This window comes from Diadema antillarum, unplaced genomic scaffold (assembly GCF_040938485.1).
Source record: "Diadema antillarum isolate AM-2024a unplaced genomic scaffold, OU_Dant_1.0 seq00000674_RagTag, whole genome shotgun sequence".
Lineage (NCBI taxonomy): Eukaryota > Metazoa > Echinodermata > Echinoidea > Diadematoida > Diadematidae > Diadema > Diadema antillarum.
The window spans coordinates 2,397,382-2,422,209 of NW_027271580.1; the positions used below are offsets into that span (position 1 = coordinate 2,397,382).

Here is a 24,828-nt window from a genome sequence, read left to right on the forward strand (position 1 = left end):
CATGATGTTGCTATTACTCACAACAGTGCATACCGGTACAAAATGTAGATGATTACTGTATATTGATGCCACCTGATATAGATCTTTCTTTATCTTCCTCCTGTAGCTTTTAAGTTTTTCAATTAATTTTAATAACCAGAAACGTAGTATTCATATTAAGTTAATTGTTTGCCATTGAGCATTAGTTTACACTTGTTAATTCTTTTGTTTCCTCCCCTCACCCCACTCCCTTTGACCCTAGCCAAAGAAACCCACCAGAGGATTTTGTCAGAGACTGAAAGGCAAGCAGGGTCGTTTCCGTGGAAACCTTTCAGGCAAGCGAGTGGACTTCTCCAGCAGGACGGTCATCTCGCCGGATCCAAACCTGAGGATTGATGAGGTGGGACAATGAGGATGTAGAGCATTTGTGAGAGAAACAATATGTAATGACAATGAAGCTTTCAGTGAAATACTCTGTCTTATGTGAGAGATAAGAGAAATGCTGTTACACTAGTTGATTGATTGATTGATTGATTGATTGATTGATTGATTGATTGATTGATTGATTGATTGATTGGTTGATTGATTGATTGATTGATTGATTGATTGATTGATATCTTTTTATTTGTCATATTTTCACAGGGTGGCTCTATTAGTAAAAGCAATAGTTGCTTGATGTGTTATTGCAGAATTCCTTGAACTAAAGTGACATGATATTCACAAATCTTCTCATGTCCAATGACTGACTTTTAACTTGTAGGTTGCTGTTCCAGAGCATGTGGCCAGATCCCTGACATACCCAGAGAAGGTGACCAAGTCAAACATCACCCTCATGAGGCGGCTGGTGATGAACGGCTGTGATGTCCACCCAGGAGCAAACTTCATTCACCAGAGGCACACCCAGAATAAAATGTAAGTCAGGTATCATTGAGGAACTTATCAGACTGGAAGGCATGACAGTGGTTTGGCATTCTTGGTTCAGGAAGGGGCAGGAAAGGGAATGCTGTAACAGTTTGTTATTTTTGTAGGAATAAATGCCGATCCACCCCTTATCCACATACAGCTACAATCAGATTAGAAGTTGAATCACAGTGCAGATTGTAGTAGTATGCAGGGTAGCTTATTTGGCCAGTTTAATTCTTGTTTGGCATACATGCAAGTGATTATGCTGCTGATTAACTGTTGTCATTGCATCCATATGAACCAATGGCGGTATGCATAGTACCAACTGCAAGAAAATGGCTACAAATTGTGAAATATTGCAATTGATTTTTAAGAATGATATCCATTGTTAATGGAAACTACATGGTTTGTGAAGTTACACTGACAACTCTAGTGTAATTTTCACTTTGGATAATCAATGTGTCCTTGAAAGCATTCTAATCATATATAGCCATGTAAATATGTAAGGGTTTTATTTCTGTGCAAATATGATAGTGCTAACATGCTCTCTTCTCAATTTGTGAATATACATTTTAGTTTACTGTGTAATTGCCTGTATCTTTCTTCCGTAGGTTCCTGAAGTATGGTAACAAACAGAAAATGGCACAAGAACTAAAGGTATGCTCACTTCCACCTTGATGAAAATCTGAATTTTTCTTAAAGCCAGATCTTTGATTATATGTGGTTCCTGTTGCAGTACTTTCTTTGTAGATGTCATAGTGTTTAACACTTTGATTAAATTATATTCTTCTAATTACAATGGACCTTTAATAAGCAGTCATATTATTTTTTTTTTTTTGCATTAATTAAGTAGTTTGCAGTCCTCAATTGCTGTTCATCATTTTTTCTAGACCTATCCCTTTGTGCATAAATTTATAAAGACTTAACTTCAAAGAAAATTTAATCTCTATGAATTGAATATTGAAACAATGTCAAGAATGAACCAACTCTCTGAAAATGCAAGTTGAATGAGACAAACACTAGAAATGTTGCACTTTAGATCTCAATACCTTGAATAAACATCTCTCGAAAATTTGTATAAAAAGGTGTAGTCTCCAAGTCAGGTAAGAGATATATTTAATTGTTCTTAAAGACATCATCCTTTCTTCTCCTGTTAGTATGGTGACACAGTTGAAAGACATCTGATTGATGGAGACGTAGTTCTCTTCAACCGACAGCCATCCCTTCACAAACTCAGCATCATGGCACACAAGGTGAGGGATAGAATCCAGACTTTCGTAGCATGTTGTATTGCCCTGATTGATCTCACCAGATTTCTAAGTTACGTCATTCTGGTTTGTGTGCAGATGAACTACTGTATCATGTTCAACTTAATCTTATTGAGATCGGTTTCTTTTTATTTTTTTTTCCCTTTTCTTTTACTACTATTACTACAGTACTACACCAGATTTCTCATTTTCAAGCTTTTCTCATTTTTATAAAAATTTTATAAGAAGTTATGGAGGGTTTGCCATAGAAGAATTGGATTGAAGAATAAGAGTACATCTTTTGACAGATTTTGCTGTATGAACATTTCAGCCAGAAAAATGCAGAATCAAGTGTAAGAACAATGATGCATATCCTGACAAAATATACTTGTTTGGTTGAGTTTGTACCAAAGTTATGTGTTTATGGTTACAGTAAAACAAGATATTTTCACGGCATGAATTTTTCGTGAATTGGAGCCAATGGCCTTTTTCGCAGCATGAAATTTTCGCAAGTTACCTCTAACATTCAATGAGTATAGTGTAGACAAGGACTTTCGCGTGCATTTTGATTTTGCGAATCTTGGCTCTCACGAAATTCGCAAAATTAAGATACACACGAAGATTCCTTGTTTTACAGTAGCTTGTTTGCAGCCTAGATCCCTTACATTGCCTTATTCTTTGGCTTCTCTACAGGCCAGAGTGAAGCCCTTCCGTACGTTCCGCTTCAATGCGTGTGTGTGCACACCATACAACGCTGACTTTGATGGAGATGAAATGAACCTTCACCTGCCCCAGACTGAGGAGGCTAAGGCAGAGGCTCTCACCCTTATGGGGGTAGGTGGACCTGATCCAGGTTTCACGCAGAGGCCTGCTGTATTTTCAGGAGCTGTTTGTTGTTGCTCCGTGGATAAGACCACAGACTATCAATGACAGAGTCCCTGGTTCAAGTCCTGGCAGCAACAGTGTGTGCCCCTAGGCAAAGTACTTTATCTTATTGCCTAACTTTAGTCCTTCTGTAGGGACTTAATGTCATCTGTCCAATGGTGGCTTGCTTCCAGGTGTTCATTGCATCCTTAGCCGCCCTGTGAAACAAATCATAGATTGTTTCAATTCAATATACTTCAAGTCTTAGTCACTGCAGTTTCCAAGACAGCAACTAAGATCCCTCACTTCAGACTGTGCCCAAGTACCAGGTAGCTGCAGGAGTTGTGATTTGATTTTACTGCAAGCCTCTATCTTTATGAAACCGAGCCCTCGTTCCATTCTTTGCATATCGTAGACTTGTTGGAGTTCAGATGCAGTCCCCATAGTAGAGACTTTGCATCCCTAGGTGGCTCAACTTTGTGGCCCTAAGTAGTGGTGTTAAAGAGTCAAACACTAGAGAATTGCAATTGAATAGTGTGTAGTGGTGATAGATTAATGTTGAAATATGACATCAAGTCCCTAGTGAAGTAGCCCTTCTTACAAGCCCTCTGAATTTTGCCAAGTTTCACCAAACAACTTTTGTTGTTGTTGTTGTTTCAGAACACCATTTATCTGAAAACTAGTTAAAATAAGATGCATCCTATGAATGGGAAGTTATGCAATTTTTGTTGAAGATATTTGGTACATTGTCTCCTGGTAAGACTTGCTATTAAATTCATCAGGAAAACAATATCTTGTGACTCTACATCAAGTGGGGATTTATATTCACTATGTGCATTTTTAGTCAAGGCACAGAAGATTTTCACTTTAATGGTCATGGATTCAATTATGTCACTTTGAATGACAACAGGTGAAGTCCAACCTGGTGACTCCAAGGAATGGAGAGCCTCTCATCGCTGCCATCCAGGACTTCATTACAGGTATCACTCCTGTCTTCTCTGGACCACAATCCTCTAAGGGATATCTTAAATTTTTGCTCTTATGTTCCAGATTTCTTTTGATAGAGCTGTGTTTTGCCAATCCATTCATCTATACAAGTGAGCTTTCAGTTCAAAAGAGCTCTGTAAACATGAAGAATCTGAAGTTTTACACAAATTCTCCTGCTAATCTGGAGTAGTACAACAATGGAGCTGATTCCTCCAAGTGTGATATTCCAGAAGATACAGTTATTGATAATTGCTTTCACTCTATTGCTTGTCCAGTGGAGTACAGTGAAGCCTGATGTTGGCAGCGAGCAGATTTTAAAAAAAAATACTAATTAAAAAAAAAAATGATGCATGTATTGTAAGATGAAGTCTTCAACGGGAACCCAGCTATATTGCTTAATGTCCTAGAAAGTGTTGGTGAATAATCATTTATGACTATACATGGAACAGTTTAGAAGTCTGTGATTATGATTTGATTGCCCAATGACACAATAGTTTGCCTTACCCTGTTATGGCAGTGATGATGAGAAAAATGAATGCAGTATTACCATTATTTGCATTGCCATTGACATTTACAATGCACCGGCATGGCATGGCTTTACTACTCATTTTGTCAGTAATCAAAATATAACTAAAAGTAGTAAATTTAGAGAAATGGAAGTAACAACAGCAGCAGCAGACATGATATTATCATTAGTAGTAGTAGTAGTGGTTGTGGTGATGGTGGTGATGATGGTGGTTTTGGTAGTATGGTCTCAGGCCATAAAAACCATGAGAACTTATTGAAGTGTCATTGACCATGAATCACATGCTTTGCATCTGACTCCTCTTGTTTCTGAAGCTGTGGTTGTACTCTTGTTCACGGCTGTGTGTTTCTAGGAGCATATCTGCTGACGTCCAAGGAGGTGTTCTTTGACCGGGCCAGAGCTTGTCAGCTGGTGGCTGCAATGTTGTCCAGTCGGGAAGAGAATGTCCGGGTCACTCTCCCTCCTCCGGCCATCCAGAAGGTAACCACTAAAGCACCGTCAAGTGGGACATGTATAGTTGGGAAGTAGGCAGTATTGTCAGAATGGCTTGTTTTTCAAAAAATCTTGTTCAATGAGCCATATATTTACTTATATTGAATAATACTTTATACGTACTTGTACATGTGAAATAAATCAAGTTTGTGTTTTCAATTCCATGACATCTTGCTGTAAGAGGAACATTAGGGTTAGGCAGGAATGCTGTCTTGCAAGATAGCAGTAAGAGAAAATACTCTAGAAATGGTAAGGGAAAGGTTAGTTATACTTCTTGCAGACTCTATGGAACTATAACTATATGGATTACCTATCGCATACTCTATCAGAAGTTGGAAATGACACATATATTTTTTTTATGGATCTTGTAGAGGATCTTATAGAGTTAGTTTGTTTCATCATATTTTCAAAGAACTGTGTTATGTTACAAACTCTGTACAAAATAGTGTCAGCAGGTCTTCGAACTTAACATGTTAGAGTTCCTTCTGTTCGTTCTGTTAAGTACAGCTATAGATAAGCTTAAAAGTGTCATGAATGAATTTCTTCCCATCCAGGGATAGTCCGTTGTAAAATTTTGCAATCACCCTGGATTGTTATCAGGGTAAATTTCTTAGTGAATGTGCGTTTATCAAGCAGATATGACAATGAGTCAGCTAGATATACGTACCAGATTATTTACTGTAAAACATTATATATCCGCGGCACAAAATTTTCACGAATTCGAGCCAATGGCCTTTCTCGTGGCATGAAATTTTAGCGAATTGCCACTGGCGTGCAATGCATATAGTGTAGACAAGAAATTTCGCGTGCATTTTAATTTCGCAAATCTTGGCACTCGCAAAATTCACGAAATTAAAATGCACGCGAACATTCCTCATTTTACAGTACGCAAATCAGTGGTATGTCTTAATTGTGATTCGTTACTTGATGGAAAGGCAGGGGTGTCTGTACACGTTTCATGCTGAACACACAGTGCAAATGAGGATTCCCAATGTCATAACTTTTGGTCTTTGTTAATAGCCCGTGCGACTGTGGACTGGAAAGCAGGTCTTTAGTCTTGTCCTGAGACCCAACGTGCACAGTAATATCGACGCCAATCTCCGCACCAAGGGTAAAAACTACTCATCAGGAGAAGATCTGTGTATCAATGACTCCTGTAAGTCCAATGCTACATCTTTCTTCTCTTGCAATGAATTTAGCTTTATTTGTACTGAATCTGCGAGAAAGTACTTGTTCTTTTTGTGTGATCGCACCCATACCCTAGTAAATGATCTAACCATCAAGACCATGTAAGACATTAGGTCGCAAGTGTGTCTGATATTGGGATTTATATGAAGCAAAGCAAGTATTGCATTTGATGGGACCAGTCAAATGCCAAACATAATACTAGCAGTTTTCTTTACATCTAATCTGTATGCTATACACTTTCATATTTATTCAGCAGCATCAAACAACTGTATTTAGCCAACCCCTTCTTTACGAGGGTATGAAAAACTTTGGGATAAAATGTGTGCCAGAGAATTCTGCAATTTTTAAAGATGGATTTTGAAGTGGCATCCAACTGCCAGAAGATAAAAACATATTAGAATTTGTCATAGCCATATCACATTGAAGCACTAAATCCAAATGTCCTGATAAGTATGCAGGATATTTAAGTTATGTCCAACATAATGTGATCTTTCAAGTCTTACTACACATCACATATCTGTGGTTCCTATAACCAGTGGATTTGAATGTACTGAGAGTGTAAAGACCTCAGACGATGCTATGTGGAAAGTAGAGCGACCTTATCATGATTGATTCATATGCAATTTACTGACAGTGATTCTTTGTTTATCTCTGTATCTAGACATTGTTGTCCACAACAGCCAGCTGATGTGTGGTGCCATGGACAAGAGTACTCTGGGCTCGGGGTCTAAGAACAACATCTTCTACATCCTGCTGAGGGATTATGGGGAGGACGTGGCCGCCGACGCTATGAGTCGTATGGCCAAACTCTGCCCTGCCTTCCTCAGTCAGTATTCACTGCACAGTCTCATCATTGAGATCTGTACAGTCTTTAATAATGTGTCTGTATTTTTCCCTCATAGGGATACTGTGTACACTGAATATTTCGTGAGGTTTTTATCTTCGTGAATTTCATGAATCGGGTGCTATCGGGGGAATGTAAAAACATGTGAAAAATGTCAACTCCAATCCCAACGTGAATGCGACATGCAACATTTCTCCAATCAGTACTGTACTCCATGATCACGAATTTAACCCCTCACAAAATTGTCAGGAAGTCCCAATGCGCAAAAAATTTCACACTCGCTAAATATATGGCGTATACAGTAGAGGAATGTAACTTTAACCCATTGAAGACTAGTCCCAAGTATAATCGGGCAGGTGACTATTGGAAATGCGTGTTATAGCAAAATCAGCTCACCCTCTATGGGTTAATGATATATCATACAGACTGGTATTTCATATTGTAAACTGAGCATTCTTTCCATTTGTGGTATCCCTGTACTGTAAACACTCTGTAACATATCCGTAGTCTGTTGTCTTAAATCTAGTCAGACCATAAGCATTGCGGATGATTCCTTCAAAGCTGTCACTGTAGTCGAGACTACAACGTATGATTCCCTCTTTGCATGAAACAATCAGGTAACCGAGGATTTTCCATCGGAATCGGAGACGTCACGCCAGGAGTCGGTCTAATCAAGGCCCAGAAACAGCTACTCCATGCAGGGTGAGTTGTTGCGACATCAGTCTTCCTAACATATTTATGGATGAAGTTGTAATTGCAGGCATTTTGTATATGTAAGAACCATTGCTAGAGGCATTTCTTTTAATAGATGTCTGTAGTTGATAGTCTCAGCATATGGTTGAGAATGTATTCAAGCAAGTTTAGTTGAGCAGATTGTTTGTTGAATCATGCTGAAAAGTTTTTACAATTTATTCTTACGTAATTGATAGTATATCATATGAGGCCAAACCTTGAAAGTGTTGACTGCATGAATGCATAGATTTGCACTTTCTTCATGACCTTTCTGAAGATATGGTTATAACAAGCATTATGTGCTAAGGCATCTTTCATGATAGAAAAGGGCCATTCATTTCCTTCAAGAAAAAGCTAACTTTTGGTATTTCTGCGTGGTGCATATTGGCACCAAATTTTCCATCATCAGAGAAAACAAGAAGCTACATCCATTTGTACAGTTCCATGTCATCTTGCTTTAGTGAATAGGAAAAGAAAAGAAGATAGTTTGTAACTTTCCTGAATGTCTTCTTGTTTGTTTTGTTTTTAGATACACCAAGTGTGATGAGTACATCATGGAGTTGGAAAAGGGAAAGCTACAGACCCAGCCAGGATGCACTGCTGAGGAAACATTGGAGGTAAGGAACATTAGAGATTTAAAAAAAAAAAAAACCAACAACAACAACAACAACAACAACAACAACAACAACAACAACAACAACAACAACAACAACAACAACAACAACAACAACAACAACAACAACAACAACAACAACAACAACAACAACAACAACAACAACAGCAGCAGCAACAACAACAACAACAACAACAACAACAACAACGACCATAGATCTTCCATGCAAAAAAGCTGCAATAGATTCCATTTTCCTTTCATAGGATGTGTGCGTCTGCATGATGATACATGTCTGACTTCAGTGAAGTACAGTTGAGGACAAATTAGTGGAGATTAATAATGATTAACACTTTATCTAAAAAGGTGCCCATTTTTTCTCTTCTTGATTGACTGTAGGCTTTTTTCAGAAAATTTTACTATGACTGTGAGATCAGCAAATGTAAAAGAGGGCAGTTGTATATATCTTTCAAATGAAACATATTTAGGGGATATTGACAATGTCCACTATGTGTCACATAATATATCTTGAAAATTATTTGGAGACTGTTAATGATGACATGGCATGGCATTTGTACCTATAACCAGATTTGGATTTTTGTGGTAATAGATTGATAAGCAATTTGCAGCTCTAAGTTAGAAAAAATCATGAAAGCATTATTTGAACATGATTTCTTTCTTATTGTGGTGAGGTCATGCTGTACGACACCTCTTTCCCTCACAAGGGTACAGCAGACGTTTAAATCATTAGCTTTATGAAAACTCTCTTGTGAGATGATAGCATATGTGTAGTTGTTTGAGGAAATTTTAAAGGGTCGTCATCAACCTTGCCTTTTGTTTTATTCCAGTCGATGATCCTAAAGGAACTGTCAGTGATCAGAGACCACGCAGGCAAGGCCTGTCTACGAGAGCTGCACAAGAGTAACAGTCCTCTCACCATGGCTGTGTGTGGTTCAAAAGGTATTCAAGCTTGACATGGAGGATTCTATGCTCAAGTTGAGCCCTTTGTAATCAGATGTTACAACCAGCATTTGCATGATTCTTTGAGAGATTAAAAATGGTTTTGGCTGTGTAATTGAGTTTTGTAGTCCCTCTGAAGTATTAAAATATCAGTTACCAATCGATATCGTGCTTGCAAAAATAAAAATGAAATAAAATAAATGGGGGAAAAAATCTCACAAAGAATGTTTTAAGGTGAAAAGCCCTGACACACATGTAGGTTCTGAGAGAACTTTTAATAACATTTAGGAGGGATATAGATAACTGTACATAGAACCTATATTCCTTTTACTTGGTATGCCTTTGTGTTCCCTCGTGGACACTCTGCATGTTTATTCATTGTTTGTGATGTTCATAGTGCAATACACAGGTTGATTTCCCCAGGTGTTGCTGTTTCAAACTGTACACAAGAGCTGATAGCTGTTATTAAATCATGTAGGTATCTGTTGGGTAGCTTTACCAAATGTCATCTTTCCCAAAGGATATATGAATGTTTACGCACACATTAGTTTATGGGCTTGCAACCACTCAACTGGGCCCACGACATGATAAGGGAAGTCATCAAAGATGGTATAGGATGTATTCAAGATCCTATGCAAAGGTCTGTTCTTAGCTCTTATCTGTACTAGCTGAGTGATCTATTTGCTTTCTGCAGGTTCCTTCATCAACATCTCTCAGATGATAGCGTGTGTCGGACAGCAGGCCATCAGTGGGAAACGTATCCCAAATGGATTCGAGGACAGGGCCCTCCCACACTTCAAGAGACACTGTAAGCACTTTGCATCACAACTCTTTGCTTTTATAGCAAATTTGACGCTCTCTGTAGCAAATACCTTGTGTATCTTTTACATGAGATCCTTATAACATGAAATATTGGACTGATGGTAGTAAGAAATTAGTGATAAGGCTGCTGGTGCCTGATTGTAACTGGTTGACTTCCAGATTGCCCTCTATATTTTGGCCTTCAGTCAATATAAGCTGAATTGTGGAGGGAGACAAATGATTTTGGGTATGAGAAACACATAGCCATGTATGAAAATTGCCTTGCTGTTAGTATGCAGCTTGCATCATATTTGTGCTAAAATAGACCAGTGTAACCCTTTTGTGTGCTTTTGAGTGCTGCTTGGCACAGAAAACCTTGTACGTAGCATTAAAGGGATCGTATAGTTTTGGTTGAGACCTAATTTCACGTTGTTAACATTTTTTGGTGAGATAATGAGAAAACCCTTATGAAATATGAAAGAGCATGTAATTCCATGAGGAATTCAACGTTTATTTGATGAAAATTGGTTTTGAAATGGCAGAGATATCCAAAAAAGAGCGAATCTAATGAGTGTGGGACCCACTCTTTACTAGGATCACTTTGTTTTACTTTGTTTTTGGATGTTTCAGTCATTCCGAACCCAATTTTCATCAAATAAACTGTGAATTCCTCTGTAAATGGTATGCTCTGTACTATTTCATAAGTGTTTTCTTGGAATCTGGCAAAAAATCAGAAGCCCAATTCTCATCTCCACCAATACTGTACCATCCCTTTAAACACATTCTCCAAAGTCCCTGGCATAGAAAGGGTTCATGATTTTTTCCAACTTTCATGCATGAATACCTTCAGAAGGGTTTTCATCCCTGCAAACCCATTAGTTTTCTGCAGGCTCAGTCGAGCCACAATCAACTTGTGAATGCAAAACCCAACTTCATGGGTATATTTCATTGTGCATATATTTCATCATGAGTATATTTCATCTCAAATCATGCAGTCCACTCTGATACTGTGTTTAGCTTGCCAGAAATTTGGCAGTTTTTATCTCCTAATTTGAATCTTAAATGTCAGATCTATTTCTAATCTATCTGATTTATTTGTAATCAAGTATAATTCCATATCTGGGCTCCCTTTAATTGCATGAACAAGACCCTCATCACCTTTTTGTTTTCTCAGATTTGAATTACAAAATACAGGTACAATTTTTGTCGTTCTTGAATTGCCTTGAGTTTCCATACTGATTTTCTTGGTTAGTGGTAAATGTGAGAGTGATCACATCTGTTGAATCATTCGTTTAATGAATTGATTGAATTTGTCCAAAGAAATATGAATTTTGATTGCTTGCAGCAAGAATTCCAGCAGCAAAGGGCTTTGTGAAGAACAGCTTCTACTCTGGTCTGACTCCCTCAGAGTTCTTTTTTCACACCATGGCGGGAAGAGAAGGTGAGATTCTACAATTGTAATAACTTTTACAACACTTTTCAGTGATTAGAGTTTTGCATGTTTATGTATTAAGTCCTTTGTGAATGGTTGTAGATCCCTTATATAAGTGGTGTTGTTGATATCATGTGTTGAATGTTGCATTATAAAGACATTTGCTATGTGTCTACTGTTGACTCATTGTTTTTCTGATGTTTCATTTTAGGATTGGTTGACACTGCTGTCAAGACTGCGGAGACAGGATACATGCAGAGGAGACTTGTCAAGGTTGGTGTCTGAGATGGCTGTGACATTGATGTTGTAGGGGTCTGCAGACCAGACTAGCCTTACGGGTATCAATCTTTGCACACCTAGAAAAAAAAATAATCCAGCTCAACAGTAAAAGCATAGGAAAGAAACAAATTTGAGAGTCTGCGGAGTTTGATGAGGATGAAACACTGGATTTAATGTCATTATCGACTGCTTTCTGCAGTCACTAGACCATTCTATGAAAATATTCAAGGGAGTGTTGAGGAACTAGGTGGAATGATAGATGTGAAGGAATTATGTGAATGAAGAAACAAGTGAGTAGCTGTGCCCTGTTGACTGCAGGTAACCATCATGTAGAAGAAAACAAAAGCTTTTCAGCAAGAAATCAAAACTCAGTCACACTATTGTAGGATGTAGTTTCATAACTATCTGATGCATGTATGAAATCAAACATGTCTGTACATTTTTATGCCTCCGCCCGAAGGGTGCCAGAGGCATTATTTATTCTATTATTATCATGATTTGATAAGGAGGTTGTGTTCTGTATTCCTTCTCTGAAGTCACTGGAAGACCTCTGCTCCCACTATGACCAGACGGTGCGTAACTCCATGGGGGACATTGTCCAGTTCAGGTACGGAGGAGACGGCCTGGACCCAGCCGCAATGGAAGGCAAGGACACCCAGGTGGATTTTGGAAGGGTCCTGCAGCATGTCCAGGTAGTGATGATAAGCTGATCTTAGATTTGAGCCCCTGTTCTTGTACTGGCTACCGGCGTGGAAGATATCCACTTTATCTTCTGAATATTCATATATGATATATATTATGTACAATTCTTTGTGTTCTTTTAGAAGTGCTATTGGTAAAGAAGTGTTGATTAGCCTATACTGGTAGTGAAGGCACAATTCCGTGGTAGGGCATTTTCTTCCCATTATCGTTTGCTTGTTTCTACCAATTACTTTTGTTTTAAAAAAAAACAGAACCAACAACAACAAACTTCACAACCATGTAAAGACAATGGATTCCTTGTAAATGTCAATATTTTATCAAGTTATGCAATGGGACATTGGCACAGAATCAAAGTGCACTGTAGCTCAAAATGCCAGGTATTATAGAATGGTCAGGTGTGAGATATGTGTTTAATCAAATACAACTCGCAAGGCGATTTCCAGTATTATTTCCTGCATTCATGATATGCTGCCTGTGTTCTTTCTTGGAATCCACAAGATCCAAGACACAAAGAACAATTGCATGAAGACACCAATTCCATTCCATCGACAACATAATGCATGTAAATGATACCGCTGATGTGTTCATATCTTGTCAGAACAAGCACCCTTGCAAGGAGGAGTATTCTCTAGGAAGTGTCCAGATCCAGGAGCAAGCCAACAAGATGATGGGAGGTGCAGAGCTGGCTGTCTGCAGCAATGAATTCAGGCAAGCTCTAAGGTGAGCATCACAAGAACGGTGTGTCAGTTTATGATCCGAATCACTGCCAGGGATCATCATAGAGAATGATTGTTTGCCTCTTTAGCTCAGAACCGATTTATGGAGTTACTTGTAGAATAGTTTTGTGTGAGTTTCTGGTTTTTAACTTGCTGTTCTGATGCTCTGTGAAATCTGCATAACGAACGCTTTAATGATAGGAAAATTAAGGACAGTGATGTGGCTCAGTCGATAGCATGTCTGCCTTGCAATCAAATGGCTCAGGTTCGAGTCCCATTGAGTGTAGCTTAACATTGTTCTTTGCAATCATGGAATCCCCTCTTATAAAAGGCAAAAATACTCTGTCCCTTGGAATGGACAGTAAATGGAGGTCTCGTGTGTGAGAGAGTCGCGACTCACACAAGTACTGTAAAAGTGGAAATTTTCGCGGTGTTGAAATTTTCGCACATTTTGCGCAACCAGAAACTAGCGCAAAAATAAAGGCACGCGAATATTTTTGCATGTCATATGTTCCAGTGGTTGATGTCTTGATTCCGCGGAATTAAAAACATGCGAAACTCTTCTCACCCGGCCAAGCGCGAAAAATTAGTCATGCGAAAATATCCACTTTTAGAGTAACGAATCTCACTCCATTCATTCATCATGAAGTGCAGGGTTCTAACCTCGTAAAGAGGTCCACCCACGTACCCACACCAGAAAATGGGCGATCAATGCAGAGCCCTCCTGAGTCGCACCGGGTGACTAGCAATAGTCAGTAAATCGAAATGTTATGAGCCAGGCGCATTACACCATATGAAGAAATAGGAGATGGAAGATTCCTCTAAAGAAAAAGTGACGTGCTTGAGAGCATAAGTTGGTAAGGAGTTAAGAAAAGCATAAATGTGTGAGGAATTGTGTAATTGTGTAAGGAGTTAGAAAGTAAGATGGCAGGATGATTAAAGCAGATGGGCTGTTAGAGGAGGAGGTAGATAGTCTCCTAATAACACTGAGAAGTGATTGTACAGGAACTCTCCTATGCATCTCAATTATTTTTTAGGGAATTCATTAACGACTGCTGCAAACATCTCCAAACAAGCCGAGCTGCGTACAAGATCAGAGAGGATCAAACAGAGCCAGATGGTAAGACTTAATGTTTACTCCCTTTTCTTTATAGGCCTATCTCTTTCTCTTATACTACAACAGTTGTGTTTGTGTCTGTCTGTCTGTCTGTCTGTCTGTCTGTCTGTCTGTCTGTCTGTCTGTCTGTGTGTGTGTGCATGTTTACGAAGGTGTATGTATGTGTATGTTTGTTTGTATGGGTGTGTGTGACGGATGTGTCAAAATTTTACCTGTTAAAGTATATGTCAAGGTCATATATCTCGATGTGTATGCAAGATTCTGCACATATCACATGAATAATTACACTCTGTACACATTTAGAGCACATGATAGCATGTGCTTTGAGAGAGTGGGATCAAAGTTTCTGTATGGATTGATGGTAGGGTTCATGTGAAATAATTTGTGAAATAATTTCCCTATGACTCCACTCATAATGAATCTGCAATATCTTTCTTTTCATCATCCAAACCAAATCCTTCGTGAAGATTCAAGGGAGTTCATTAGTGTGTATGTGTGTGTGTGTGTTTGTTAAAGCAAATGAGAAGTGCTATTTTATGATGAATTAATGATGTTATTTCAAATACACTGGAATGGTCATGGCATTTCCCTGCTTTCCCAGTTTTGCTTAAAGGGGATGGCTAGTAACTGATCAGTGGGAATAAGTGGGAATGCTGGAGGATGATTGTTCCAATCCTTGTGGGATTCATTTAAGAGTACATTATATATCTATCGCTGTGTGAAAATTATTTGCTTCAGAATGGTCTCATATTCAAGTAATGTGCAGTTTAATGTTTCCAAGTTAGCGTGCCTGGTCAGTGACGGGGCATTAATCATCTGCACATTACTTGAATATGAGACCGTTCTGAAGCATATAATTTTCACACAACAGTAGATATATAATGTACTCTTAAATGAATCCCACAAGTTTTGGAACAATCATCCCTCAGCATTCCCACTGATTCCCACTGATCGGTTACTAGCCATCCCCTTTAATATCTTTATGATCTGTTGCATGTCAAAATCCTTATCTCAAGGGAAATGTTTTCTTGTAGAATTCAAAGAGGTTATCAGGATTCATTGAGAGCACAGTCTTTGATGTCCTAGTTGGGTTTGAAATATTTGAGCATTGTGATGTTCATGCACCATTCTCTACCCTCTCACCTCTAGTCTTATACCAGCTTCACCGCATCACCACCACACAGCTGAGGGAGTTCCTAATTTTGTGCCGCAACAAGCACCAGAAAGCCCGCATCGAGCCTGGTACCGCAGTGGGTGCCCTGGGTGCCCAGAGCATCGGGGAGCCGGGCACGCAGATGACCTTGAAAACATTTCACTTTGCTGGGGTCGCCTCCATGAATATCCTTTCTATTCTATCTTTATCTTCTTTAACTAAGCGTCAAGCATTCCACCAAAAACAAGGGCTAAGAGCAATGTAAAGAGATCAGTGGTTTTGCATGTAATTAGTTTCAAACTCTTTCCTGTGTGAGGTGTAAAGAAGAATCCTCCAAGGTTTTTGCAGACTTTTGTAATGAGAGAGTCGCAGGAGCAAGCAAGATTCAGATGCAACAAGTAGGCCTATAGCATCGGGTCTGATGTGATTGCACACATGTGTTGCAGACTTATCATAATGAGTAAAAAGTGCATTTTTATCTTTACAATTCAAATTAATTTATACTCAGGGAAAGAGTGAGTTTGTACTCGTGCATCATGGACATTGTGTTGGGTCTCAAACTCCTGCTGGAGACTGCAGACCTTGGACAAGTACCAAGTCGGTTGATCTTGATAGCTTGATAGACAAAGTCCCACATGGATCACCAGGTAATCACAGTGTCAGCTCTTTCCTTGGAAGGCTTGTAAATTCAAGTCAAGTGATAGTTGTTAGAATTATGAATTGTAAATTTGAAAATTGAGTTTATTCCAGTAATCAAAAAAAGGAAGAAAAGATGAGCACACATACAAAAAGAATAGGACAGATAGTATGTTAGATATTGAATATATACATGTATCTACATATATGTAGAGAGAGAGATGTAACAATAAAAAAGTTTGTAGCAATTGGTGAATTTTGGAAATTACAGTGACATGGCAGAATGAGCATTGTGCTTGACCCACTGGCAGGAAGTAATCTTTCCTTGACCTCTGACCTTCACATATCACCCTGGGAGTGCCTCGTATCAAAGAGATCATCAATGCCAGCAAGACCATCAGCACACCAATCATCACGGCCCAGCTGGACATCGACCATGATGCGGACTTTGCACGGCTGGTCAAAGGTCGCATCGAGAAGACCCTGCTGGGAGAGGTCAGCGAATACCTCGAGGAGGTCTTCCTGCCTGACCGCTGCTTCGTCCTCATCAAGCTGGACCTTGACCGGATCAGGCTCTTGAAGGTAGACCTGGCCTAAACACTAGTACCACTTGTCACTTGTGGGGCTTCATTTTGTATGGGTGTCTGTTTGGTGTGATGACCACAAAACACTTTTCAAATGATGCATCATTGTTAGTTAGATTTCACATTACATCAATTGCACTCTGTCAGTCAGCCTTCTTCTGGGTACTGCAGTAAATATTTGAAATATGGACATTGTTGATCCTTTTCTGTTTTGAAACATACCTAAGCTTGTGATGGTGTTACTCAATTAGAAGTATGATGTAGTAGTATCAGTCACAAGGATGATAAATTGTCCAGAGATTTGTTGTTGTTGTTGTGGTAAATCTGTGTCCATCAACATGACAAATTGTTCAAACAGCCTTGCATATTCATGTGCTATTCTTACTGAATGTATTTCTTTTTCACTTTTCCAGCTGGAAGTATCAGCAGAAAGTATCTGCATGTCGGTCTGTTCCTCCAAGCTGAGGGTCAAACCCGGGGTAAGTGTAAGAAATGAAGCATGACTGACCAATGCAAGCACAAACACTGACCATCAGTATGACCAATAGCTGTCATTTCCAGAGCACCACTAGAGTTGTAAACCATTGCGAATCTTTTTGGAATCGACACTGTGACTTGCACATGAACTCACCAACACATTCCCTTCACTGTCAGATTTTGATGTGTACTTGAAATTCTATACTTTGCCTGTAAGGCATTTTAGAGATGACTCCAGACCTCTGCTGGTGCCTTGATTTTTCAAACATTTGGGTATGCTTCAAACACAGTTGGGTAGTGATTAGAGAATACAGCTATTGTAATGATGTAATTTACTCATCTAATGAGCACATATAGACATCACTGGCTCTTACAAACATGTAAAACTTCGAAGTCCCTTTACTTTTTTATGTTACAAATAGCGCTGTATGTCTAAGTTTTATGTAACTCCAATCCTTTTATAGGAATGATTGTACTCTATTCGTTAAAGTCAACTTCAACTTTGAGTGGAATTGTACTTTGAGGGAAAGGACCCTCACAGTCACTGATAACAAAAAGGACAAGCATGTTTAGAAATCTTGTCGCAGTGAAGTGAATTCAGTAACCCAAAGTTGATGAGATATTGATATAGCGGAGAATGTGGTCCACATTAGATGTCTACAGTAAAATGCATCACACTGTGAATACTTGATGGACTGGTGTAGTGATTGAGAATGTGAGAGTGGTGTCACACACAGATTAGAATTTGATAATAGATGTGTTAAGACTGGTGTGTCGCTTCATCTCTCAAACTCCCTGTCTACTCTGGCAGCAACTTCAAGTCATCGCCGAGAATCTGATCACGGTGGAACCGATGGAATCCAGCAAGAGCTCCATGTACTACAATCTCCAGCTCCTCAAGCAGAGTCTACCAGATGTCGTCATCCAGGTACAACATGGAGAACATTCTCTATAATTATAATAATAGTGATTATTAATAACATTCATGTAACTCATGACACATAGTGTATATGTCTCTATACACTCTCTGTTCATGGTTTGTTTGTTTGTTTGTTTGTTTGTTGTTGTTGTTTTTTTTTGGGGGGGGGTTTGTCGGGTGTCCATCTCTGTCCAACGTGAACATTCCCGTTCACAGAAGAAAATATGGTAACTTTGTCTTCATGATATGTCATCCCTGATAGGTGGCTGAAGCTAGTCATACATGTATGTTAGTGAATGTAAACCTGAGATACAGCTTATGTCAGAACATTTTTACATCCTCAGTTAGAGTTTGTTTCATTTTAACAGTCACTATGCGGAGGAAAAATGAAGCTTCTTTTGTTTCCATTCACTCTTCTTGTTTCTAGCATTGTCTGAACTATGAGTTTGAAAATTCTTGTGTTTCCAACAATTTTTGTAAATTGTTTGTGAATTAAAGGAGAAGATGAATTTCAGAGGACAGTGCAGTAGAAAGAAAATGACAGGTAGATTGTGGAAGGAGGCTATCAAAGAGATTCTCATCTTGAAACAGTACTTACAGCACTTCTGTAAACTGAGAGCACAATTAATATAAAATTGAAAGCCATAAAGATATCAACAGCAAATTGGTAAGAAGTAGACAATATCTAGGAAAAGTAGTGTTGTCCTTTTTGCAAATTTGTTATGGAATGGAATCCCTTCACCTTTCAAATAACTGATTTATCTGTGACAGGGTTCTCCAAATGTCTCGAGAGCTGTCATCCACATCGATGAGAAGGGAGGCAAGGAGAAATTCAAGCTTCTTGTGGAAGGAGACAACCTTCAGGGTGTCATAGCAACAAGAGGTGGGTGTTGTCGGTTGCCATGGTACCTTGATATGATGATATGTCAGATTGCATCATTAATTTGATCGTAATAGCACTGTATGCCTGGGATTTCTAAAAATACGTTCAAAAGTCCATGCAAAGGGTGACGTCTGTTAGTGCTGTCAGCTCAAAACAAGTTTGGTGCTGACCATTTGCCACAGCATGTAACTCATTATGCTTTTTCATTCATACTGTGTATGTTTGCAGAGATGATTCTCAACTAAAATGAAGATTGTATAGTCAAAGAAAAGAAAGAAGGATTAAAAAGTAAAGAAGACAACATATTTTTATACCTCTGTATTTACAATGCTGTATGCCTTGCTCTAAAGGGATGATTTCTGTAGTTAGAGTTTCTGCATAGAAATACAGTTTTGTTCATGGAAAGAAAAACCATTTTCATCTAGTATTGCGTTGTCTGTGACCGTGGGGAGATGTTTTAGAAGGCAGAAGTTTCCTTGTAAGCTTTCAGCCAATTTGTTGGGATGATTTGTTTGTTTTTTATTATAGGAATAACAATTAGAGACTTTAGAATTTTCCAAATGAGCCTTTTTAGCAGTGTTCCTTCACGAAGTTAAGAAAATTTTCATGAAAATATACACCTATCTCATAGTTACTGCCCATTTCATTGTATTGTACAGTCCCATATTTACATATCGGTGTTTGTTATTCAATATTATACAAGGCGTGAAGGGGACACACACAACTTCCAACAACACCTATGAAATGGAGAGGACACTAGGGATAGAGGCAGCACGGTAAGTGAGGATTCTCCAGTTGGCGGTTATAAGATTGCAATCCTTTACTACAGATAATCATGTAGATGGGATATTCCAAATTTAAGTGGAATTAGGGCATATTTTGCAATTAATTAATTATTTCAACTTGTGATTAACTTTTATGTGTTTGTTACTGTTGTAGATTATCAGTGTTAAGTGTTAAATCGTAATATATCTTGAACTATGAAGTGTATTCACCCTTTTGTAATATGTGCTATGTCAAAATTTCACATTCTTATATTATTATCATCTCAGATTCAAAACTGGTGTGAGGGTTTCAATTACAGTACTCAAAATGTTCCTGTTAAAATGCGGCATATATTACATACCTCACTCGATTAGACCACTCTATCTAAAGGCACGTGACAGATAACCGCCAAGAAATGAATTGATCTTCTCACTTATATCGTATTCCCTTCCTAGCCGATGCATTATGAGTGAAATAGAGTACACTATGGTCAGCCATGGGATGAGCATTGACCGTAGACATGTCATGCTGCTAGCTGACCTCATGACCTACAAGGTAAAGTAAGCCGATATCACCTCACTTAGTCAAGTGTGCTCATGTTTATTGTCTGGGTATTTTTTTATTTTTTCCTTTATTTGGATCAATTATTATTGTAGAGACGTATTTTGTTCTTGTTATGATGATATTCATTCATTCATCAATCATTCAATTTATTCATTCATTCATTTCATTTCATTTCATTTCATTTCATTTATTTCTTTTATTTCATTTCATTTCATATTTTGATTGAATAATTATACCTATGGGTTTCATAGGATAATCCGAGGGCAGTCAAGACCAAGCAGTCATGATCTAAAGATGTGTTCCGTCCTCCAAGCATTGTGAATCCTACACGTACATGTACATTGACTTACAGAATCACCATACATTTAGTTCCAGTGAGGGAGGAACCACATTCAGAATAATCTAATTCATGAACTGACCAAACATAAAGGCTGAAATTGCCACAAAAAAAGAAAATGGTGTACAGGAAAATATATAAAGTTGTCTTATGCTTTAGTTTCAAGTTTGTTTATCAGTGTGCACTGTATTAGATTTGTAACCTCTTGTATGAAATATGTGGAAGAGAATAAGGGTATTTGGTTTTTTTCTGATCTTAAACAAATACTTAATATATTTCAGCTGACTTTAGAAGTAAGTATGTCTGTGTTTGAGAAACTGAAAATGTGGAATGTCAGAAAAGTGGTATTATGGTAGGGTGGTAATTGGTTCCGATGTCTTGTAATGCCTGTTTTGATTGGTATATTCATGGAGGTACACTTCCATGGTATATGCAAGTACAGTTGAACCTCTATTATCCGGCCTCCCTTTATCCGGATCTCTCTATTATACGGACGCAATTTTTTCAATAATTACGGGAGGAAAGGGGGATTCCCAACTCCATGAGAACTCCTACACAAACACACATGAATTACATATTACTTCCAACATGATTAACATATATTACATCAAATTTCCTTCCAAATTGCTTACCTTCAGACATCTTAACATCCCCAAATGTAACAATGAAAAGCTTGCAGTATACACATTACTACATGTGGTACTACAATGGGCTACATCAGTACATGTGTATGAATATGTACATGTGTATAAAGCATTGAGTCTCCCGTATCCGGCCAAATCCCTTATCCGGATGAGCCCCGGTCCCGACTTGTCCGGATACGAGAGGTTCAACTGTAGCCCTTTTTTTATAGAGCACCACATTTTAGAGGTGTTGAGTGGACATCGTAGAAAGAAACAACTTGTAGAATTGCACCTAAATTGTGCTGGCTAATTCATAATTAGGTCAAGCTACAGTAGGAGCAGTTTTCTGAATATTGATTGAAAGAGAGTTGTTACACTGTCAATTCACTTGCCTCTGTTGTAGGGGGAGGTCCTCGGGATCACAAGGTTCGGTCTGGCCAAGATGAAGGAGAGTGTTCTCATGCTGGCCTCGGTGAGTCCATTCTCCCCTCTTGCTCTCAACTTGTGTCTATGGGTGGCTACCTAGTGATCAATTGTGCTGAAACATCTTTACATTGATCTTGTTTCATTTCAAAATCATCCAAAGTTTGCAGGAAAAAAACATGATTTTCTTTTTGTTTGTTTTTAGTTGTAAATGCTGCCAGGATTATGACTCTTAAACAAGAAAAGGCGCAAAATTAGCATCAGAATATAAATAAAAACCAAAATCCTTAATGAAATTAATGTCTTTGAAACGTAGTCCATGTGCTCTTTATTTCTTTCAGCCAAAATGAAACACAAAGAACATAAAGTAATAAGCATGTAAGTAGCTGCACAAGCAATACACAACTTTGTGGTGATAACAACTTTAATAATAAGCATTTTCTTAACTTTTTTTCACCATGACAAACCTTCTTTGACCACCAATTGCTTTAAAGTCTGTTGTTAATTTGTAACACATTGTACAAATCTCAGAAATCTCTATAAGTTTGTCCTATTAACCTGTTCCTTACGGGAACCTGGTGGCCTGTGTATTAAGTCTATGCGGATTTCAGAATTAAGTATGGAAAGGGTTAAATCATGAAGACCTTATTGTGCAGTCTGACTAGTCAGTAAATAATTTGCAGTTATGGCCCATGTTTGTGATCTTTTAAAAATCACTTGATGGCCCATTCATTTTGAGTAGTAAATCAAAGCATTCATGTCTTTAGTTAATGGGGGGCAGTATTTACAACAGTAAAAGCCAGTGATAAAAATGGTCGCAGTGAGGTCATAACTTCCCCGAGTGCAATCAATCATTTGTTACAGACACGTGACAATGTGTGTGCACATAAAGTATTTAATGACTGGTCACGATGCATGCAGGGCAGGCTTCAATTTCTCCACAGTCAAGAGCACTCAATATTTGCCCACCTAGTAAGGATGTGGATGACATTGGCTAGAAGCATGAGTTTCAGCAAAATTATCTGTATTATCATTTCTTGACTTGGCAAATGTATGAACATATGTAATTCATTGTGTTGTATTTGTCTTCTTTGTTTTAATTTTTTTCTGTAACAAAATGACAAAAGTCTCCCATGAATGAACTATTTGATGTCACATGATTTGATATTCTGTTTGTAATCATCTTCATGTCCATCATTTACACAATGTTTGAGCACAGTTTGAACGCACCTCGGATCACCTCTTTGATGCTGCTTACTACGGACAGAAGGATGCCATATGTGGTGAGATATTCAATATAATTATGCTGCTATTGTAGGGCCACCACTAACCAAAAGCATTCCTTTCTTCTTCTTCTTCTTCTTCTTCTTCTTCTTCTTCTTCTTCTTCTTCTTCTTCTTCTTCTTCTTCTTCATTTCATCCAAATTGAAACTTCATCCCTGTTGAGCAGAAAATGCCATAGAGCCAGCCTATCATAGAAATATGCAGAAGTTAATTTTAACTTCCATAATTATGCCAGAGAAGCTTCATTTTCACATCCATAAATAGAATAATTATACAAAGAAGCAAAAAAAACAAAATTGTTTGATTGTTTGATCTCTGTGGGCTTAAAGTTTTTGGCACTTTTTTTTGCTTGTAAAGATTTTTTTTTTTTTAATCAACTGTGTTTTGTGAATGAAAACTGATTGCACTAGTCCCCAAAATGTGTAGGTATTTTTTGGCTCTGTTGGTCGGTAGCAAATTCTTTTTATCTTGGCATCATTTTTCTATGTCATGTGATTATGAATTCATGGCAATTGCCATTATCAACCATTTAGATGACTGTATACCAAAGCTATTTCTCAGCTTTTACTGGTCTCAAGATCCGGAAAGAAATGAAAGAGAATTTAGAGTACACATTGTCAAAACTGAAAGGTAGTTTACTAAACCTAACTAAGATTGAGGTGATACCTGCTCTTTTCAGTGAGTGTCCAGGGGAGAGCTACTAGGTGCTATAACCACATCTTGATGTAGGAGAAAGTACCTGTTAGAAAACTAATGTAATGTGTCTTTGAAAAGAAGTTATATTAATACAAAATGAACAAACAAAATTGGTGTCTTTAAGGATATGCTTTGTAACTTTAAGTGTGTTTGTCTTTTAAGTGAGATAACCTGTAGTGGCAGTAATTTGTGAGATGTTTGATTTTGCGACAGTGTAGGCCAGCCAAAATTTTGACGATTTGTGCGAGTTTGCTGGAGTAGAACTGATTTTGTTTTGTCTAATGTCATACAGGACAGTCAATGCAACCTAACTTGGCGAGAGCTGTACCTAAAAACAACAATAACAACAACAACAGAAAGACACCTGTTTATGAGTGTATGCCCTCTCTCTCCACAGTAAAACTGGGAAAAAAAGTTATTCTTCCTTAATTCACATGATTTAATGTTGTATCTCCATAGGTGTGAGTGAGTGCATCATCATGGGTATACCAATGAACGTTGGAACAGGAATCTTCAAGCTGCTGCACAAATATCCTTTTAAATTACTCTGCCCACTGGGGAAGACAGAGTCACAATGTAATGTGACTCAACCTGCCCAATGTACCTCTTAGAAATGCACATATTTTTGCACCTGCCGAGATATCGATATAAGAATTCAGTTGATCAAGTCATAGCGCCATCATATTGAATTGAAAAGGTCTTAATTAAAAATCTGACTGGCTCCCATTTTCTCAATGGTTTTTAGTCAGTTGATCACCCTTCATAACATGGCATACACCATCATCATTATGAAGGATTGAAAAGTCAGATACTCTGAAATTTCTCACATTTTTATGCCCCCTGAAAAGAAGAATGTCAGTATAAAAGTCCGTGAAAACATTGTTTACAATCCTTTTGGAGTATTACTATCTACCCCCAAACTTGACCAAGGTTTGTCCTTGTTACTGCAGATATTTAGTTCTTATAGGGCCTGTGGTGCTACCAAGTCCATCATGCTGCATTTTCACAAGAAGTGCTTTAAACATACAGTTGCTCTCAGAAAACACAGATTTGTTACGAATGTCAGAATTATTTTTGTCCGCATAGTGGAATTTGATGCCATACC

The 24,828-nt window shown here is 38.2% G+C and overlaps 1 protein-coding gene across 1 annotated transcript in view; it reads left to right on the forward strand.

The window, feature by feature from the left end:
- Positions 1-24,828, forward strand: part of LOC139736963 (DNA-directed RNA polymerase III subunit RPC1-like) — a 32,524-nt gene that overhangs the window by 6,426 nt on the left and 1,270 nt on the right. The window contains exons 10-37 of the mRNA XM_071647638.1: positions 242-379; positions 740-891; positions 1,494-1,539; positions 2,040-2,135; positions 2,823-2,963; positions 3,904-3,973; positions 4,859-4,986; positions 6,019-6,154; positions 6,848-7,012; positions 7,648-7,732; positions 8,292-8,379; positions 9,221-9,332; positions 10,027-10,140; positions 11,479-11,574; positions 11,777-11,838; positions 12,381-12,536; positions 13,145-13,266; positions 14,300-14,382; positions 15,529-15,717; positions 16,512-16,750; positions 17,166-17,231; positions 18,041-18,157; positions 18,920-19,031; positions 19,735-19,807; positions 20,252-20,351; positions 21,724-21,792; positions 22,963-23,026; positions 24,183-24,252. Coding sequence (XP_071503739.1) covers positions 242-379; positions 740-891; positions 1,494-1,539; positions 2,040-2,135; positions 2,823-2,963; positions 3,904-3,973; positions 4,859-4,986; positions 6,019-6,154; positions 6,848-7,012; positions 7,648-7,732; positions 8,292-8,379; positions 9,221-9,332; positions 10,027-10,140; positions 11,479-11,574; positions 11,777-11,838; positions 12,381-12,536; positions 13,145-13,266; positions 14,300-14,382; positions 15,529-15,717; positions 16,512-16,750; positions 17,166-17,231; positions 18,041-18,157; positions 18,920-19,031; positions 19,735-19,807; positions 20,252-20,351; positions 21,724-21,792; positions 22,963-23,026; positions 24,183-24,252 — 3,089 coding nt within the window. The remainder of the gene's footprint in view (positions 1-241; positions 380-739; positions 892-1,493; positions 1,540-2,039; positions 2,136-2,822; positions 2,964-3,903; positions 3,974-4,858; positions 4,987-6,018; positions 6,155-6,847; positions 7,013-7,647; positions 7,733-8,291; positions 8,380-9,220; positions 9,333-10,026; positions 10,141-11,478; positions 11,575-11,776; positions 11,839-12,380; positions 12,537-13,144; positions 13,267-14,299; positions 14,383-15,528; positions 15,718-16,511; positions 16,751-17,165; positions 17,232-18,040; positions 18,158-18,919; positions 19,032-19,734; positions 19,808-20,251; positions 20,352-21,723; positions 21,793-22,962; positions 23,027-24,182; positions 24,253-24,828) is intronic.